We start from the raw sequence: 21,387 nt of genomic DNA on the forward strand, positions 1-21,387 counted from the left end.
TTTCACCCCACCCTCCACCTGCTCGCCGCTTTTGTTTGGGAACGGGGGTGGGGAGGAGGCGCGGCAGCCCCTGCGTGTGGTGGGGCGGGGGTGGCACGGGTACGGCCTCGGGCCCGGCCCCCGGGTGACTCCGGACTCACGTTCTCGCCGCCGCCTTTGTCTGGCGGCCGGCCCGGGGCTGCTCCCCTCTCCCCCCCCTCCTCCTCCTCTGCCGGGGGATCGCGCTGCGGGGCTGCCGCTCTCTGGGAGGGGCGAGCGGCTGCCCCGCTGGTGAAACGCGCCTTTCGCCCTCTTCCCGAGGCGAAGGGGAGGCGGGGGCGCCTCTCCCCTCCGCGCTCCTCCCAGCGCCGCGCGTTGCTCGGCGGCATTTGCCCCGCCGCCAAGTTGCCACAAGTTGGTGCCGCCCCCCCGCCGCCGGGCTCCGGCCTCGGCGTGAGACAATACCGCGGGCCGTGGGGGAGGAGGAAGAGGAGGGGGCGGGCGGAGCAGCCCTCTCTCGCCGCCGATGGGGCCGGGCCGGCCGGCGCTGCGGGGCGGGTAGGTGGCTCCGCGGGCGGCCGCCGGCTGGCGCGCACCGGGGAGCGGCCGGCAGAGGCGAACCAGCCCCGGCGGCGACGGGCGCTCCATGGAGGACGTGGGGCTGCGGGGAGGGCGGGAGCGGCTGGCCGTCGGCGACCCTCGGCTCGGCGCCGGGCTGGTGGAACCGGGGCCCGTGATGGTGATGGTGGAGCAGCGGGCAGCCGAGGGCTACAAGCTGGTGGAGGTGCAGCTGACCGGCGGGGCTCCCTGGGGCTTCACCCTGAAGGGCGGACGGGAGCACGGGGAGCCCCTCATCATCACCAAGGTGAGCGGCGGCGGGGCGGGGGGAGGTGGGTCCGGCCGGCTCCATTTTGCCATGCCCGCGGCGGTGACAGCCCGGCCGCGCCGCCTGCCCGCAGCCCGGGGCGCAGGTACCGCGGGGCAGCGCGCCCAGCGCAGGTGCCGCCGGGCCGCGGCTGCTTCAGGGCCCCGCGGCCGCCGCCAGAGCCCGGGGAGCGGGACCCAAGGTTGCGGGGCTCATCCCAGCAGCTCTGGGGGCAACAGGTTGCTGGGTGCAGGCAGCCTGGCGGCTCCGAGATGCCGCTTCTGGCCGCTCGTACGCCCCAGTAAAAAGCCGGTGCCGTCGTTGTGGGCGCTGGTAACTGGCTGGGAGACCCGAAACCCTGTGCTGGGCTGTTCCCTCCCTCTTTCCCCTCCGGGCTCCTGGCGCAGGAGGGTATGGGCACTGAAACTCCCGGCTCCGAGGCTGAGTTTTCTCCGCTACCGTTGCACTTGCAAATTCGAAATAATTCGGATAGCCTTTTGTTTGTCCCTTTTTCTTTAAGCAAAATGGTCTTGTAGATAGTGACCAAATCCATGCACCGAAGACGGGAGAGGGGGACGTGCTTAGGTATATATTAACTTTCTTGTTGCCTTATTTTTTTTCTCTTTTTTTTGTTTTGTTTGTTTTTGTTTTCTTGGGTTTAATTTGTTGGTTTGGTTTTTTTACCCTTGTATACTCACAGCTTTAATGTCAGTGTTTCTGACGCGAGTTAAAGGAAGGCTTCACGTTTTGTAGAATTTTTTTTTTCATCTGGATGTGTTTTGACTTAAGAGCCCCCATTCTCAGTAATTGTTGGTTTTTGCAGTTAAGACAGCTTTCATGTTGCACAGTGAAAGCACATTAAAATAGAGCCATATGTTGTAGTGGAAAAAAAAAAAATCACATTAGCAAAGCACATTTTGCTCAAGATCTGTCAGAAAGTTATATATATGCTTTTGTCTGCAAGTCCTCCGGACTCTGCCTGTTCCCATTTCGAAAGTGCCAGAGAGTGTCAGAGGTCAACAAGTCCTGGTTTATCCACAGTAGAAATTATACTAATCTTATTTTTCGTCTGGTTTTGTTGTGAGTTTTTAGTTGGTTCCCTTATCCCACCCTTGAAACAACTGTGTTACGAACTTTCCAAGCGAGGACTTTTCAAACCATCTGTTTCTAGATCACTTCCCTCGTGCTGTTTTGCAAGGAACAACAGTCAGTGTCAGATGTATAGGCTGAAAAATGACTGCAAGACTGTTGGCCACTTACCAGTGTCTTGAATTAGAGAACAGCAAACACGGGAGCATTTGAGGAAAGGAGAAAAGGAGCTATTTTAATAGCTATTAAGTGTCAATTCAAATAATTCCACCTTTCTGGTAATGGATAATAAGTGCTATATCTAAAGGCTGATCAGTGATACTTATTCATAACGTTACCTAGGTATTAAGTAACAGGCGTAAGTATTTGTGGCATGAGGATGTGGCTGTGGTATGTGGAGAGAAGTGTCTGTGCCTGGGAACCTTTTAAACTGGGTCTGTTGCAAGGGAGTAATTAAGTGGAACTACACAGTTGTGCTGGTGTGTGGAAGAGCAATCTGGGTCCATCCATGCAGACCTAGGAATGAGAGAGACCCTGGATCCTTGGGTTTAAATTTTGGAGTATATTTATATTTACCGTTGTTAGATACAGTGGTCTAGAACTAGTTTTGAAACCAGGGACTGAAACTTGTGTGTCCAGGACTACAGTTCTTTAGCTACAAAGTATTCCATCTTGATTTGGCCCATCCATCATGATGTTTTGGTTTTTTACTGTACTGCTTCTAGTGGTGGGAAGAATAATTTAATACAGAGTGGTTAAAACAGTCCCTCCTTGTGGGAGATGTAAGGTTCATCTCCTCTCAGCTGAGGAGAGCTCTGAACTTCAGCTACCCTGTTCCTCACTGGGGATCATTGGGCTGCCATGGATGAGGAGATGCCATTTCACCCGTGCTTCTCTCTGTGGCATGTGTCCTTCCTTCTCAGGTATAGGCTGATGGCTGGTCAGTGGGAGACCCAGGAAAACCCAGTGGACTAGATGCTTCAGGACACCTGTGGAAAAACTCCTGGTTTTGTGGATTCAAGCTGTCCTTAAGCATTAGCTGGCTATGAAGCTCTATCTCACTCTAGTTCGGAGCATCTCTGGGGAAGTGAGGGTGGATGATGACAACTGCCAGCTCTGAGAGGAATGTGACAAGGTGTGAATGGAGTCTCAGATAGCAGCTGCTTAAGGGGGATTTCTAAAATTCTGCCTGTCTCCACTTTTACAGTCTCAAAAGCAAGATCAGCCTTTGAAGAAAGTTGCACCTTTACATAAATGCTGGGAAGTCTGTGTTTGTAAATATTTCCCGCTTTCTTTAGCATATATGGCACAACTGCCAGAGAAGTAGCTCAAAAAAATACTGTAATTGAAAAATTCATGAGCAAGTATCTGGTGTTCACTTTTCAGCGCTTCCTGTGTAATACACTTCTCTGTTTCTCTGGTTGTGTGGCTATTTCACTTGCTGATAGGAAGGGAAATTTTTATTACAGGTATCATAGGGAGAGTCTAGGGCAAATACTGGCTGCAAATACTATTTGGGAATTTTTGAGTGGGAAATTAAGTCAATTAAAACAAGCGTGTCTTTCGATCCACCAGAATTTCCAATAATCAGGGAAAGGAAGGCATGCTAAAGAGAAAATGTGTCCAGCCTTACCAAGGGTGTAAGTGTGTGCTCAGCTGCTGGAGTTTTGTCCCCACTCATAGCAGCAGGGTTGCGCTGGATGACCTTTAAAGGTCTCTTCCAACCCAAACCATTCCATGATTGATGCTGTGAGGGAAGTGCTTTGCCCCGGGAGAGGTCCGTGCACAGTCACACTGCCGGGGCCCAGCGCTTTCAGGGTGGGCAGGTTTCCCCATTTCACAGTAGCATTTCTTTCTGTACCTGAAACAAGACTTGGAGAAATAGTGCAGGAATAGAACCAGGTAGGCAGAGTATCAAGTTCACCTGCCAGGCACAAGCTTTTTTTTTTTTTTTTTTTTTTTTTTTTTTTTTTTTTTTTTTTTTTTTTTTTTTTTTTTCTTGCCCTTCTTGTTATTGCTGCAATAGATAGAAAAATGGTGCATGATACAGCTTGCTCGATCTTTAAACATAGCTGGTCATCTAAAACTTGCCCCACCCAAGTGCAAATGGTGTTGCTAATATTTAAGAAAAAAGGCTTTTAGCATTGTCACTGTGTTGCATACCATTTTTTTTTAATGTCCCTTAAAAAAATGCTTTACATTTTTTCTGATCTCTGAATGTGCGTGTGATAACATTCCAAAAAAATTGCCCAAAGGCAGCTTGTTTTGCCTAATTTGACATCTTGAAAGAAAGGACTTGTTTTTTATAGCAACATGAATATTTCAACAAAAGGTGAAAGGAGAACTTTGAGGACAGTAATTGGAAGTCTCACAAGCCTCAGTTTGTATGTTCCTCTTTTTTAAAGAAACAACATCTGAAGAGGGAGATCTTATTGGAAATAATGAAAATGAAAAGTCAGAGTGCTCAAGTGTGAATCTCGGGAAAATCTCCCATAGCTGCATTATCTTGATTACTTTTACTTTAAAAGTGCTCTTATCTGAGATGCCCAACTTTCAGTGTCAGTCATACTATTGATTGTGGGTGGTAGATAGAAAGTCATTTCACTTCCTGTACTAACAATATCTTTAGGAACTCTGAAGTTGTTCTGCAGCCAGCTTTATCCATATTACATTAATAAATATGAGAACATTCTAGTACATGCATTTCAAGAAAGATTGATGTATCATTTAAATAAATTTCTCTTTAGTATCAGCTTTACAAAAGCCTACAACTATACCTCCTCAAGCTATGATCTCATTGCAGTCTAATCAAGGCTGGGCTTGGCTGGTATTTCAGCAAGATTTCCAAGTGAAACCTGGACTGTTGCAAGAAGTTTTGTTGTTGATTTGGTAGATAGAGTTCTTGTCTCCTGAATCAGTGCTGAATTCATGCCCCAGCTGGAGGTACTTTCTTTTAAAAAGGAGGAGTATCAGACAGACTTACAACTTTTATTTTCTTTATTCCACTGCACTTTCCTAATGTGCTCCTGTCTGTGGTTAGGTGTGAATTGTAATTTGTTTAACCTAACAGTCATTTAAGTTGTATAAAGAAATATTTCTCTATTAATTGGCTGCAAGACTTCTTCACGTGTCTTATATTAATTTGTTGTTTCAGTAGTAAGTGATTACTGTTTCAGTTTGGTAATTCTTTATTCTTTGGCCTTAAACGTGTAACTAAAAGCAATTACTTACATTGCCATACTTGCAACAATATTTAGGGTGGAAAAAAGCTTTATTGATGCTGTATACAAATATTAAAAAAAAAAAGACATAATCAAACACAAATACCAGTTTCTTCCCTCATGTTAGTTGTTTGAGGTGAGCTGCGCTGCTTGTAGACATTAACCATTCTTAAACTTGGCTGTGAAGTTTGATGTCCAGAAAACCAGCATTTAGCAGTAATACTGTGAATTCCTGACTGCTTCAACTTAAATGCAGCCATTCGTGTAAATGGCTGATTTATAAGTTCTTAGAAGGCATTGTACTATAGCCAAGAAAGAATTCTAATCTAGGTCTCCATATCTCAACAAATTTAATTCACTTCCTTCAGTTCTAGAAAGATAATACATGGAGGATTATTCATTCTGTTTTGTTTTCTATTCCGTTTCTCTTGGTCATCAAACCCAGGCAGAATTACTGACCTGTATGGGTCAGAATTTTAACAAGTGTATTAGTGAACAATTTTGAAAGAATGTATCATATCACATACTGTGTTTCTTTTGATACCTTTATTCAACTTCTTATCTTGCAAGAGGGGCTTATGGTCTGAATCAGACCTTTTTGTGTTGTTCAATTCAATAGTTGAGAAATATTAGGAAATGTGTATACATTAAAGTGAATGTTTTAAGCTCGAAATAGCATCGTGTAGCTATTTATATTTTTTTCCTCCTGCCAAATATGTTAAAAATTGGGCTTTTTTCAATGCTATAGAAACTGTTCTGAGTGGTGTTTTCCTTGGGGTCTGGTTGTTAGATTCCAGGTTTCTATTATTGGAAGAGAGGAGTTGGTTTGCTTTTATGCAGGAAGAACTTAATGCTTTTAATTTGGTAGAGCTAATTGATTAAGGGAATGCTCTCAATTTTAGTGCTTTAATGGCTGGTGAATGATCTCTTTATTGTAACTGTTAATTTACTGGCCAAATGGAGCCCACAACCCTCATATGTAGTGTAAATGATCTGGCTGTGGATGTCTGAAGCTTGGGAGGTTGGGCTTGTAGGTTGTTTGTTTTTGTTTTTCTAAGGGCTTTAACAGTTGAAATGGCACCAGTTTTGGAAGTTGCATTTAAAAGTCATATTGGATATTGCTACAGGTGATCTAAAAACTGTAAGGAGTTGAAATGAAAGGATGGTTTAAAGGCTTGTGACCTCAGAAGTCTCAAGTCAGTTGAGCTAGGCGCTTAGCAGTCAGCAGTGTGAGAGTGGGGTTTAATGGTGTGTGCATGCAGTACTGAAATTGCAGCCTTCCTTTGTGCATTTCACACTATGTTTCAGGAGAAAAATCTTCCAGAGGACTAGGAGTGCTCTATTTAAAATCAGAACTAAGAAACTTCCTTTACAACAAGCCAACTTCTAAATTTTGGATCTACTGATTGTTTCCAAATTGCTTTTTATCTCCTCTGCATTTCCCTCTTTCCACTACTTGGGCAAAAACTGGCAAATTTATCATGATTTTTTAGTTTGAAAGAAAACACAAACAAAATCATCCATATCTGTGGAGTCTGCCAGAGGAATTGGTGTGTTTTGTGGGAATAGTTAGTGCAATACAAGTAAGACAGTTTGAATGTTTGGCCTGTTTAAAGGACAGTTAAAACCTCTCTGGTTGTTAGTTCATACATATGTCAGTTCATACTTCTCAGTATGAATTTTGGATGCTCTCATAGCCATTAGGATGGAAATAAGAGATCTGCAAGACACCTCTGCTTATTGCTTGCTGTTGTCAGAGGTAATGCAGTTTATTATCTAGATATCCGTCATGTTTATGGGTTTGCTTGTTTCTTTTTAAGAGGAAAACCAGTGTGGGTATGTGTGGTGTTTATGCATATGTTACATATGCTTTACTCAGTAACTCGGTAGGCTGTACTTATTTTTATCTGCAGACCTTGATTAATTGTATGTTCTCCTGCTTAATGAGTATTTAAAGTATGGGAATGTGGAAAGAATAAGGTAAATGGGAATTGGAACGTGGCTGTGAATAGATTAGAGGAAACAACTGTTTGGTAGTAACAAAGCCAGTATTTTATTACATGTAAGCTGCTTTCTTCTCAAGAAAAGCTATTTGTATTTAGTCTTCCTATGCATTTGTAATCTATACGTAGAATACCTAATATGTATATGGATCTAGTTCTGTGGGACAGTTTGTCATAGAGGTTTGAGACAGGTCCTAGATATTAAGGAGATTTTTTTATCTGCTGTGCATCTAAGAGATACAAGAGATACAGTGCATAAAGATTTTCACAGGTAAAGTAAAAATAAATGCAGTTATACTGGGACTTCATTTAATCTGTGAGGACTTGCTTTCAGCTGTCTATTTTGAACCTATTTGGTATTGATGCTGCTCTATAAAACTTAACATAATTCTGGACTTTTGGGTTTGGACTTGTTTTTTTTATTTGGGATGTATGTTTTTGCTTTTCTTTAAGATAAGAAACAGTCTTGGCAACTTTCTAATTCCACCTAGCATAATATTTTCAGTTTCTTGATGGTTATGCAGGAGCTGTGCTGTGCTCTCCTTTTCCTCTCATACCCTCTCCAAGAATATTATTGTTGTTCTGGGGGGGAATTATTGGGAGTTGTAATTTTTGTACTACTTCTAACTTCACAAATATGGTCATATACAAGCAAGACAATGTAAGTTTTGTGGAATGTGTAACTGGATGTTTTGTGTTTAAATGCAGTCTTTCAGTGACAGAGGAATAGTCTTCAAAGTTTCTAACTGGAATCAGTTTTCAAAAATCAACTTGATGGACTTCTGAATGTGTTTGTACCCTCTGTGTATGTTTTGCCAAGCAGCAGACTTCTGCTGATGTTCATCTGGGTTTAAAACGAATGTTTAATAGGAGGTAGTTTTGAAAAGTATTTTGTTGTATTTAAGTTAGGACTTAAGTGCTCTGAATTGCTTTCTGGAGGTGCCTGCCCCTTACTGTCAACTGTGTGAGAAGCTGAGGAAACCCCTGGTTCCTCAACACGTACCTAGATCTTCTGTGGGCACCTGTAGTAAGGTGAAATATTACTGAGCAAGATTGTCTCTGTAGTGTATGCACCTATACCTAAAATATTTTTTAAAAATTTATTTCTCTGATTGTTTCTGAGCATAATGTTTCAGTTTGATTTATCAAGCTGATTGGGGAGAACTGTTACCTACCAAGGACGACAACATCTATGACCTTAGGAGAGAACTTCCTTCCCCTCTCCATAAATTATTACAGGATTAGTGTTCAGTCTCTGATTAATTCAGGGCATTTTTGTTAAGCACAGATCTCTTATTGCAGATAAGAGAATGGCATTTGCCACATAACAGTTTTTGGGGGGTGGGTTTTAGTGTATCTGCAGATCATTGTGGTGTGCTGGACTCCCCCAGGCAGAAAGAGCCAACTTGCTGGTAAATGCAGCAAATTGCAGCTTTGAGTAACCAAATAGCTTTTGTCAGGTACACAATTCTTGGGTTGACTCTTAGAGTAGAAACAGATGGAGTCGAGTGTTTGATGATAGGAAGGAGGTGGTTATTTCAAAGTTCCTCCAAACCCTGATGAAATGCCAAAATCTACTGAAGGCTTTGAGCTGTTTAGTCAAAAGCTCAGTAGCACTGGCACTGAGGGGGAACACCTCACATCCTGTCCCTGTACTTTTCCTACCTCACCCCATATAGAAAGGAAGACTTGCTCTCTGCCACCATCCCTGCTTTCTCCCCATTTAAATCTGTCAACTTCTAAATTGTTAAATTCTTGGAAATGTTTCAATTCATCTTACTTAGAATCATCTATTAGCTGATATGTGAGCTAGGAAATACGTTGTCACATTTCTTAGATGCAGATTTGCTGAAGAACTGTACACAACAATGAGGATTTTTAAAAAAATATGTACAGTGGCCTGTTTTTCAAGGTGGTACAAAAAAGTGTCTGTACAAAATCTCAGTGTCTGAAAGCTAGAAATGGGTAACACAGTAGGGGAGACTACTTCAGTGCTGGAGAGGCTGTATCCCTTTGGATAGTTAGTAACAGTGCAGGTTCATCCATTCTTGCAGTCATTTCTCTAGCTAAATAACCTTTCAGAAGGAAAATGGATCATGATCGAGCGTATTCTTGTTATTGTGGTTGTAGGTGGCTTTATTGGATCTTTTCTTTGCTCCAGGCCCTTTGCTGTTCTGTCCATCCTATTTCTTTCTACTCACAGTACAGAAAGTACTCTAGATTTTTGCTGTGCATTTGTGTCACCTACAACAACAGGATGTTTAATGTTCTGGGGATAGCAGAGAGGCATCTCTGAGAGTTATCCCTGAGCAGTTTGGCAGAGTCTAAGAATGCCTTTGCTGATGTGTGAAGGTGAATTCAATTTGGTTTTGTGAAAACTAGCATAACGTACTGAAACTAAGGTTTTTTTGTTTTTTTTTAATAATGGAAATGCATGAACTTCATTCTAATTTGTGCTTTGGTTGTTTGGTTACTTTTTTTTTTTTTTAATGGAAAAAGATCCATGTATTAGTGAAACTTGAAAAAATACCCAGAGCCTTTTAAAATGGCCAATTTTTAAATTCAGTGTAACAAATTCTTCATCCTTAGTTCTTCTAGTAAATTCTCTCAGTAATGGACTTTCAGTCAAGTCTGGGTAGCTGGAGGAGGGAGGGATCTGTCAGTATGGAACATGAAAGTACAGTAAATTTGTTTATAAGTGAAGCACAAGTTCCTACTGCTGTACTTGAAATTGCAGTTTCAGTACTTTTCCTCTTCAGTAATATATGTGCTTCTTCTGAAAAAAAACCTTCACAAAGTTCTACAAACAGATTATTTTGGATTTTTTTCTTTCTGAGATAAAACATACTTTGCTACACAGTTGCTTTGAAAGTTTCCAACATAAATTATGAAATAAAACAGTGTCTCCCAGTTTCCCAAATACATATAAACTAGTCAGCATTCTTTAGGAAATAAGCTGATTTTTTTCAGTGAATACTGTTTGGGAATAGCAATACTTTATTTGGAAGCTGTGTATTTTTCAGTAACATACTCTAGTATTTTGGGATAGTATCATAGAAACATTACTTAATGACAAAGGAAGTGAAGTGCTTCCTACACAGTGTCAGTTAGTCATCAGTGTGTTAATTTTCTTAAACAAATTACATGCAAAAATGGGTTTGTGGGTGTTTAGCTGGCTGATATCTGATGTAGTGAATAATACAACTTCTGATGAGTATTTGGATTCTGGATAATGCAGTAATTACAGCATTGCAATTTTTTTTTCTTTTCTCTACAAATAGATAGTTTGTTGACCCAGAAGAAAGGAGAACATTAGATTTTCAGCAGAAACATTTGTAGTTGTCTTCTTTTTTTTTTTAAATAGAATAGCAAAACATCCATTTCACAGCCATTCATTCAAGTAAAAGAAAGATGAAAACACACTATCTTGAAATAAAGTAGTGTTTTATTGGGTGTTTATGTATGGAAAGAATTTTTGGATAACAGGGAAAACTTGAAGCTTCATCTGTCTGTTAAACATAGTTATTGTTTTGAATAGTTAATTTAAGACTTAAGAGAACCATATACTCTAAAAAACAGTTTTTATAGACAGTTTGTAATCTTTTTCTTACATGACTATTTTGTTCAAGTGCCTTTATTTCTAAATAGAAAGGCTTCTGTAAAATTAAAAAACAGTGTCTTGTTCTGAGGCTGGAAGATACATAAATACTGGATTGTCTGAAATGGGACTCTCATGTCATAATGCTTCTCCTAAATTTAAAAAAATTGGTAGAACACAACTTTTAAGTTCCAAGGTAATTTTTCCCCTTTTAAACGATGTATTCTTAGTATGTGTAAGAACTTCTGTACTTCTCGTTATTTTCCCTTTCTCCTGTTTTGTAAGTAGTAACACCAGTTTGCTGCCCTACTTATAAAATGGAAGCATCAGTGATGTATTAGTAAAATAAGTTTTTTTCCTACACTTTTTACCTTCTGTGAACTTGATGTTTTTCCTGACTGCTGGGGAAGATTGCTATCGCGAGCAGGGAGTAAGGCTGTGCCTTTTCTGACACCTTGGAGATCTGAGGAGTTTCTGTGATTACTCTAGTCTCTTGTTAGGGAGGAGTGTAAGACAAGTCTTTTGTTGCTCAACTGAATTTCTTCTGTCTGATTCAGGAAATTGTCATCTTAACAAATTGTAGCCGTGACCTGTTATGTCGAAGATGTTGGTGATTAGAACATGCAAGTGAAGATCCATGTGGTTCTTTGGGTTGTTTGCTCCCTTGAAGCCAGTAAAGAGTCTTTGTTGGCAAAGCTTCAACACAGAACCCTATCAGAAGCAAAGAACTGGAAATTTAGTGCATTGAAAATTGGGAGATCTAGTAAGTTAATTACCTCTTTTGCCACGGGTTGCTTGTGTACCTCTGGAATTGTGTCTGCTTTGCCTCTGGTGATGAATAGAACTAACACTATTTCACAAGAGTCTTGTTTCTCATGAAACAGACCTGATGCAGGAGGGCTGAGTTATTACAGTGACAAAGACTTTATAGTCTTTCTAGTAAGACCCAGAACACAGATATTTGAAAACCCTTGGGGCATGCAGAGTTGTGTCAAAAGGCTATAGCTGTGTGATTCTGTACATTTTTCTTCACAGCAGACTCAAGCACCAAGTATTGTTTTACCTACAGTGCTCATTGTAAATAATGTACTGAAGTGTACAGTTAGATCTCTGTTTACAAGATGAAACCCAGTACCTACCCAAAATGCACAGATGCTTTTGGTGCTTCAGAAAAGTAGAAGAGATGAATGGAGTGAGGTGAGTCAGCACCTCAGTGCGAGGCAGGCAAAAAAACCCCCAGAGTGTGAACTACTTGTATAGTAGGTCAACCAGCCATTTGAAACCTTTGTTGGTGATAAAACTTCACAAGGAGGCATACTTTTGTAGCCAAAATGCATCCTTGCTGACCACTTAAATTATCTTCAGTTTCTGATGATTATGACCCACTTACAGCCCTATAATAGAAAGATGCTGTCAATGTTGAAGACTGATGATGATTTCATCAATTGTCTGAGGTGATAGTGCAGTGTACACGTTTCTGCAGAATGAGGGGAGCATGCACCTGTTTTCTTCTAACTGCAGACAAAATAAAAGATTTAGTTTGTCTGCACACTACTGTAGCAGTAATTGGAGGCTCCTGTATGTGTTGTGTCAGTTGGTACCATCACCCTGCATTTCAGCCCAAAGGTGTTGGGCTAGTGTAGGCTCCACCTTTAATCCAGTGCTGCAAGCATCAAGTATTTAGCAACCTGGTTTATTTTGCTGAAAGCTGACTGGGGAAATGTTGCATGAGCAATTTAATTATCTGATTAGAGGGAGTGGAGATGAGCAGCAGGGAGTGGCAACATCATGGTATACAGTCACATGCTTTGCAGTGACTTACAAGCTTAAATTCAATTAAGTTTCAAAATAATTTCGAGAATGCTTATCTCCTGTTTTCTAACTTCCGAATTTTCATTTATGAGCAGCCTGAATCTAAAATATGTTCTCCTCTCTTCTCAGGACAAAATGGACATAACTATTATTAATATCAGAGTAGAAAGAAGACTATTTTGCTTGTTTTTATTTAGGGCTACCAGAAAATACTTGACATTTGACTATCTAGGAGAGCATGTTTGCTAAATCCACACTAAATTAAGCCATATCATATTATAGCTGGGTCTGCATCTCTTGCAAGAACTAATTTGCCTAAAAGCTTGGAATTTCCTGGTCCATTTGATTGATGCTGACTGCTGGTTTTTATGGCCAAATTTTCTTCTGAATTTGGAGAAATTTCTGTGAAGATTTGTTTTGTGCCTCTTGTTTTGATACTAAATAAAATTGGTTGTATACCTTTCAATACCGTGCTGCTAGTAATTGCTGCTTTTAAAAAATGTTTTTGAACTATGCATAGAATTTTTATTTATTTATTTTTCTGATTTATTTAAATCTGTTAACATCCCTGGGACTGTTCGAGGCTAGTTTGGGTGGGTCTTTGAGCAATGTGATCTAGTGAAAGGTGTCCCTGCCCATGGCATGGGGTTTGGAATCAGATGATCTTTGAGGTCTCTTCCAAACCAAACCATTCTATGTTTGTATTTGTCCATAAAATTTAGCACTAGCGTGTTATCCTGTATGGTTCTAAGGAATGTGACTAGGGTTATGAATGTGTAACTCCTAATTACGTAAGTCTGCAATCATTTTACGGAGTGGTTTGGTCTTTACATTTTATATTTTTATAATAGTTTTTTTGCTTTTACTTGTTGGGCTTTTTTTAGGAGAAGGTAAAAGAAGTGGCATCCTAATGGTGTCCTTGTAATTTTATCTGCTGAACTGCATTTTCCAAACTAATCTTCCTGTGAGAGTCAACATTAGAAGGTGACTGGGGTACCTTGTGCACTGGGTTTAGGTTTCTCCTTTGCCAAAGGAATGTTTGGATTCAGGAACTTGGTCTCCAGGTTCTGGAGGAGTTGTGTTGCAATTTCCTCTTCTTTCTGGTGCTTGGGCCCAGACTTCTTTGAATTTCCTTTAACCCATTTGAGTGTTACCTCTTCTTACCCAAAAGTCTTTTTCCCTTATCATTTTCCATGTGAGTGATTCTGGATTCAGTTAAATAGTCAAAATATTCTTTCTTTACCAGTTTCTTTCACTATGTTGTTTCTTTCCCTAGTTCATAAGCTTGTTTTGCTTTTGAAGCCCCAAGCCTACAAAATGTTTAGCATGAAGGATCTTCTCTCAGGACCTGCAGTTCATTGAGGCTTCTAATAGCTGGGCACTTTTAAAGGTCAAGTGACATATGGCATGACATTGTGGATGTTCTCTGATTACTCCTTTTTCTGAAGCAGGGGTCACTAGAGTGTTTCAAATATTGCCAAATTTACTTCTAAACATAAGGATTTATTTTCTTAATTTTATTTCTTCATTCCCCCAACTGAATGGGAGAACCATTTCAGTTGAAATGTAAGAAAAATCAATGTTTGAGCCTTACACATACAATGGCGAGTTTCTGCCTAACTGACTGAAGTATGGCAAATTCATCAACCACTGAAAGAAAATATGATCTCATAATGAAAGCATTGAACAACTTTGATTAGTGAAGTGGTTAATACCACCTGTGGTTAATTACTGAAATGGATCTTGGAGTAAGATGAGGACACAAGATGATTTTTGCAAAACCATGGCTTATATACTACTTTATTAGAAAGGTGTAATATGTAAATAAGAGCAACAAAAAGATGTCTGTACTTTCTGTACCACAAATTTAAATACAAACAAACAGGAACTCAAGAGCTTGCAGGGAGAGCAGTGATTTTTATGTTTTTGTAGTTGCATTTGAAGTTCATCAGTCTGGTTTTTTTTTAATTCAAAGCCAGAGTACACATAACAAACTGTGACCTGAAAAAAGTATCCTGTGAATTTTGGTACGCAAGCGAGCACATTTTTTCTCTATCTCTGTGACTCATGCAGTTAAAACATCTCATCCAGCTTTAGTTTTGAAGACAAGAGCGCCTAGCAAGGTTAGGGGATGGTTTGTAAAGTTTGATAATAGTTGCCCAGGTGCTGGTTAAATTTTAGTAAAGCTAGAAAAATGTGTCTCCTTTCTGAGATATTCTGAGAGTTATTTCCTTTTCCGATTAGGCGGTGAGTTGAGGCAGAAGGATCATGACGTAGTAGTTAGGCATTTTAAACAGCGGAGCTAACTTTAATGTATAGTGTCAGAAAAGGAATTTTCCATTCTTGAGTACGTGTTATTCAAAGCTTGCCATTTTGGAAGGAAATTGGGAACACCTTATGACCTCTAGCATATTCAGGGGTTTGGTTTTGAGGGTTTTTTTTTTTCTTCTTCTTTTTTTAAAAAGTGACAGTTCAAATGCATTTTGTTCTTATCTGATTTATGGTCACAGATCCATTTCCTGAACTGACCAAAAATCTGATGATGGATGCCAGTTTCTTCCAAGGTTTCAGAGTCATGTATTAAAATTAAATCATGAAGTTCATAACCTTTGCTTACTGAATGCTGGAACTCGTACTCAAAGGAATGGGAAAAAACCCAAACCTGTAAGCTGTTACCTCAATTACTGCACCTCGGTAATGCAGTGCAGGTTGTGCAGATGAGATGGGGACTTCCCCCCCCAAAAAGGGAAGAAGAGACCCAAAGTTTTTAATGTGAAGTTGAGGTTGCAGTGGTGATAAAAGAAGGGATTGTGCAGGGTCTTGGGTGTTACAGGCAAGATTGTAGTCACCATAAAATAGCAGGATTTTTTCATCCTGGTGGTGGCAATTGACACAATTCCAGTTTATTAAAAGTATGTTGAAAATCTAGTATGGTGCTGGAAAACAGCCCAAGTTACTTAAAAACTGACAAAATTTATTTTACTCAAGGAAGTTGAAACACAGACCAATTCAATAGATTTTTAATCTTAACAAACTTGAAGACTTGGCTGTGTTTGAAATAATAGTAATAGTTTCTAACCTTTATGCAGTATGGCTTGGAACTTTGTTTTTATGTTTGCTTGGTGGCTTGTTGTTGGGTTTTTTTTGTTGTTTTTTTTTTTTTTTTTTTTTTTTTTTTTGTTTTTTTTTTTTTTTTTTTGGTGGGTTTTTTTTGGAAGACACTTGCTCAATGCTAAACAAGTTATTGGCTCAGTGTCAGTGTACTGGCAAGAAAGCAGATCAGAAGTAAAACTGGATTGTGAACTGATGGACCCTTTCAGTATGTTGTCCATTCACAGTTTCTGAAGAAACAGAAGCCTACTTTGGGATTCAAAACCAAAAATCTTGAGTTGTATGGTGGCAGAGTAAATTCTAGTAAATCATAGGATCTGTAATCTATCAAGTTGTTAATTAGCCACAGGGCAACTGAACAATGAAAGTTTTGACTGATACCATTCAGGTTAAGTACAGGAAAAAATGGGGTTTGTTTTGTATTGCATTGTGTTTGCAGGATACTCAGATGAAAATATGTGGCTTTGTTGGTAGTTAAACACAGCTTTGAATCCCTGTCTTTCATGATCATAAGATTGTTTATATAAGATATGTTATCAAGTCCTACTCTGAAATAGTACAATATTTTCATTTATCAGTTAAACTCCAGATGACTTTTGACATTATAGTGGATAGTGTTGGAATTTCTTCAGTCCTTTATATTTTATCCCTATTTTCTTTTTTTAAAGGACTTAGCTATAGCTTCAGTAGCTATGGAAAAAATTACTTAGATTATTAATATGAAAGTTATAATTAAATGATTATACTCAGTGTCATATCTCTGTGATTTTGAATGCTGTTTTATTACCTGCTCTTCTTGGTCATTCTTAGTCTTATGCTGAGTCTAACAGTAGTGTTTGGAGGTAAAGTTTTCTTTGTCTGGGCTTCTCTGTGGTGTAAAAAAGTTCTTAAAACTATCCATTCTCTTCATAAGGACCACCTTAGCATTAAAAAATACTCCTTAAGATCTTTAGGGTTGAAACTAAAATGTCATTTACTTTTTAATTTGGATTCTCTGCTTTTCTCATTACTGTGTTTTTAATTCCTTCTCAGAGGGTTTGATGCAGTGTGTCAGATGGTGTGTAAATGTATCTGAATCATAACCTGTTTTTAATGAAAACAAAAGATTGATCAACCTGTTCTAGTGGGAGGTGTTCTGAGCCTGTGGCAGGGGGGAGGAACTAGCCCTTCCAATCCAAGCTATTCCATGATTGTGATGTGCTCTGCACTAGGAAAATACTTAAAAGTTCTTTAAGTTCTTTACCCCGGTGCTAAGGGTATAACAAGCCTCAGTGACTATTTCTTCTAAGATACTCCTCTTGCTTGGGGTTGCTTTTGGGTGGAGACCTGAGGGTGTGCAGCAGCACTGGAGGTAATTATACTAGATGACAATAGCAGCAATTTGTGGTTATCTCTGTGGCTATATCAGTTGTGTGCTCGTAATACTCACAAGGAAAACTTCTTATGGGAGGCTGCGTCACACTGATGCTCTGTTGTAACCTGGCTGGAGCCAGCTTGTGACTCCTTGAGCGTGGGATTTGTATCAGGGTATAGTTTCTGGTTGCTTGGTCGTTTCAGAGGGAAAGATCTGCAGGAAATAAATGTGGCTAATACATTTGCAAGTGTGATGAGCTCTTAACATGGAGGTCATGAACAGTAATGATGTATTGGCCAACCCACTGATGAGGAAAACATCTTGGTTTTGCCAATCAAAGATTTCCATTAAGGGCTAGGCATATTTTTTCCTGGTTGTGGCAGTCTGTGTGTAATGATTGTTGCAGAAATATACCTGTGTATTCTCAGAGAGCAGCTTCTAATTTGTTCCACATTTAAAATTTCATACATTTAGAGACAACCGCTATTCTCAGGTCTAAAAGAACTTACTCTGGTGGTTCACAGAGGGAAAAATTAGTTGCAGGGTACTTCTGGAAAGGTTAGGAGACCAGTCATTTCAGCTGAAGATATGTTGCCTAGGAAAATTTCTGTTCATTTTATTTAGTTGTGCATTTATGGATTCACCGCAAGTTAGGAGAAGACTTGTGAATTATTTTTATGTAGTCATAAGTTCATGTAATTTTGTTTTGCCACAACTTGGCCTTGGTATTCTGAGATTTTGCAAAAACTGAGTATTTGCCAGCTTTATTTAGGGATTGGAGTTGCAATTTCCTCATGAAGCTTTAAAATTCTCAGCTGAGATTCTTTTCTTTCATAAATGGTTAACTGTTGGCTCTGGTAGAGCCTGTTTGTGGTGGCACTGGTAGCCTCTGTCAGTACGTGCTGACAAAACAGTGATTTATCTACTGTCCAGTCCAAACCAGAGAGCCTGATAAGTTAGTAGTTCTTTCCAGTCAGTAATATTTCCTTTGTATTTTGAATAAATATAACAAATAGCAATACAGTTTTGTATCAATTCATTGCATTTTCCAAAAGCTTCTGTTTGACTTTTGCTTATAAGTACACTCAAAATACTCTTAGTATTTTATATTCTTAGTGTTTCACGTACAGTGTTGCCATGAATATCACAGGCTAATTGGTACCACACTGTTTGATTTTTATATATTGCCTTTATTTCTTTTCTTTCATCATTCAGTGTTTGTTCTTGTCTTCAGAGTTAGATCTCTGTTGTTTTTGTAGCTCCTTCATTTGAGATTGCCATCCTATAAATATCTATTCTATGCACGCAGTCTTCCAGTACTGTTTTTCCAAACCTGTTTAGTCCTGAAAACAACATCTGTTGCTCTTGACTATCACAATGTTGCTTAGAGACATCATGACCTTATAGCTCTTTCTGAAAATGTCTTACCTGTAATTGTTGACACTATTCTCTACTTTTAAATCAAAAAAGAAATTATTTTTTGTTCTTCTTGACTTGCCAACTTGCATTTTGTAGTAGCTGCTGTATAGCTAGCTGAATGTACTCTATGTTATGGATTGATTTCCTCCATCTTCCTCCTTAGCATTGTGAGACAGGGATATTGTCTGGTGTATCTAGGAACATGAGGACAGCTGTACCGAGTAGGGACAAAGTCTGCTGAACCTAGTTTCCTGTTTGTGGAAGTAGCTGAAGTTCTGATAATAATAACTAAGAAATATTTCTAAGAAGCAGGAGAAATAGAATGTAATTTAAAAATTACTATTATTTCCCTTTCTTTCACATTTGGTACAGTATTTTTAGTAGAAAGGTAGGGATGTCTGAATTATTTGTGTTTAAGTTAATTAGCAAATTCATGGCAGGACAGATTTTTCTCTCACTGTATTTTTAAATTTTTGCCTTCCCTGGTATCTACTAGCAATGTTTCCTACCCGCTTTTTAGAAAATGGTGCTATTTTACACAGCTGTGACTGGCTGTGTTATAATTCTGAGAAATAACTGGCCCTCTTGATTTTGTGGGTTCAAAATAGTGTATTATAGTCTGATATATAAAAATTGTTCTTGCTACATCTTTTCTAAGTATGTCCTGATTAAATTTTCTTCACGAAGATTTTGGGTCAGTATCTCTGACTAGCCTGTTCTGCACTCTTATGTTGTAAATTCCGCCAGATTCTAGTTTGGGGGGGATCACACAAAACTTTCAGTTTACAGTAACACGGGGAATTGAATGACACAGGACCATCATGTGATTGAAAAAGAGCAAGCCATTCCCTTTCTAGTCATTCCAGATGTTTTATTTACTTGTTTGGTGGTGACTACTGAATTGTTTTTGGGCACAGCAGAACACATGATGCAAGTGATGATCTCTGGCGTACCCAGAGCTCGCTTGCCTTGGGTCATGTTTGTTGTGTGTGTGGAGTTTTGTGTGTTCCCTTATCTACAGTGACTTTAAGCAATTCAGTCTTCAGTGCATGGCTCTTTGCAGCCAGTGCAGCTTTGACTAAGCCAGGTAGTCTTACATCACTGACAAACTTTGTTCATCTTCTTGCAGATCAATTAAAAACAAAACAAAAAAAAACCAACAACAAAAAACCAGAAACAGCATGAACAAAACGCAGAACCAGAACTCCTAAAACCAGAAATATTGAATAGCACAGTCCATAGTGTAGATCCCAGTGAGATGCTTTTAGTATCCTTCAGTATTGTGAAACTGGCCTTTCTATTTTTATTGCTTGTTTTCTCCTGACTGGGCTTTTAGAGAGGAATTACTTTTAATCCTATGACAGCATAGTTTCTTGTAAAAGTTTTGGTAAGAAACGCTGTCAAAAAAGTAAGAAACCCTCTCTGGGGAGAAGCAAAGCAAAGTGCATTGTTCAGATAATTCTTTCTGTTGGGTTGCAATGAATGTGACTCACCTACAAGACAGAAGCCTGCAGAAATCACCCTTTGCTGTTGCCTCCTGTATTTTACTAATGCCATATCTTCTGTAGTATATAAGTTGGTAGAAACTAGTAGTCATGGGCTTGCCTTCATTTACTCTGCACTTTTATGGGGCTATTGTACACATTATTATAATGCCTTCATTTTGTGAGGTAGCAAGGTTGCTTTAAATGGGGCATCATACTCTGCAGTAGGAGTTGCTTTAAAATGCAGCCTGGTCTTGATTTTTTAAAGGTTGTGGTGTTTTTTTTTTTTCCTCGCTGTTGCATCAGTTTGTGACTTTTACTGATTCACCATTTTGTAAGAAATTACTCTGGTGTATGGAAATTTTTAGGTTTGTCTCTGAAACTTTTTTTCTTTAAAATTTTACAGAATGCTCCACTTAACTGTTCATGGCAATGCAGCCTCTTGCTGAGTGTGTTAATTGCACATAAATTGTTACTCAGGATCTGCAGTGATTGTGAATGCAGATCTGAATTATTTATTTTGACTTCTCAGATCAAATACTGAGGCTCCTCGCTTGATCTCCAAAATTCTCTAGTTCAGTTCTTGATGTGTTAGAATAGCAGCACTTTAAGGGAGCAGGGAAGACTGTATATGAAATAAAGTTACACGGTGCTGATACTTTTTAGATAATGACCTGAAATAAAACCTGTCTTGCCCTGTGAGCGACGGGTTTGTGTTTGCAGATGCCTGGCCAAAAGCAGATTTTACAAGCAGCTGTATTTTCATTCTGTAAGTGCTCCTATACCTTGTTTATAAGACATAAGCCTAATCCATTTTATGATCAGAGATATTTACTAGTAAAATTTGAGTATGTTTTACTGCAAGGTCTGGGGCTATGTGTGTATCTAGTCTCATGGAATAACAGACCATAGCCTATTACTTTTTCTAATAAATTATTAAGTATTCTTTAGTGCTTAAATGGATAATTGACCTTGTCTTTCTATCAGGAAGCTGTTTCTCAGTAAGACAGTCCTATTTGTTAGACTCCTGTCCAACCACTCCTGTCCTAAAAGCTTTTTCAGATCATATTCTGACTGAGGCTTGACATTTGATAATTGCTGGGCCCAAACCCACTTGCATGTATTAGTAATGCTTTCTGTGTTTCTTCAGTATGTTCATGTTCTGTCGTGGTGTAGAATTGCTTGACTGTGTTTGTTTTCTTTCATTTCTCTGAGTGCTTGGACAACATAACTCACTTATCTGGCATTGACCGGGTAGGAACATCATTTGCTTTTCTCAGGCGCGAGGAAGCAGCGTGTCTTTTGTTCTGTGTTAAAGCCAGAGTTACAGTGTTGCTTCCCTTATTTAAAGAAGAGTTCTGAGCTGTGAGAGAGCTTTTTGAAATGACAAGTCTTTGCATAATTATGGGTTTTTTCAAGGCAACTTGTGCCAAAATAGAGATTATTGGGAAA

At 39.5% G+C, this 21,387-nt stretch overlaps 1 protein-coding gene across 4 annotated transcripts in view; it reads left to right on the top strand.

The window, feature by feature from the left end:
* The first annotated feature begins 625 nt into the window (after positions 1–625).
* The window catches only part of SHROOM2 (shroom family member 2), a 119,757-nt gene continuing 98,995 nt past the window's right edge, over positions 626–21,387 (top strand). For 2 of the 4 annotated variants that reach the window (XM_040054772.1, XM_040054774.1), the window contains exon 1: positions 626–844. In XM_040054772.1, the coding sequence (XP_039910706.1) occupies positions 626–844 (219 nt within the window). The remainder of the gene's footprint in view (positions 845–21,387) is intronic. The other 2 variants (XM_040054775.1, XM_040054776.1) reach the window with 1 other exon arrangement.

Source organism: Hirundo rustica, chromosome 2, assembly GCF_015227805.2.
Source record: "Hirundo rustica isolate bHirRus1 chromosome 2, bHirRus1.pri.v3, whole genome shotgun sequence".
NCBI classification, from domain to species: Eukaryota; Metazoa; Chordata; class Aves; order Passeriformes; family Hirundinidae; genus Hirundo; species Hirundo rustica.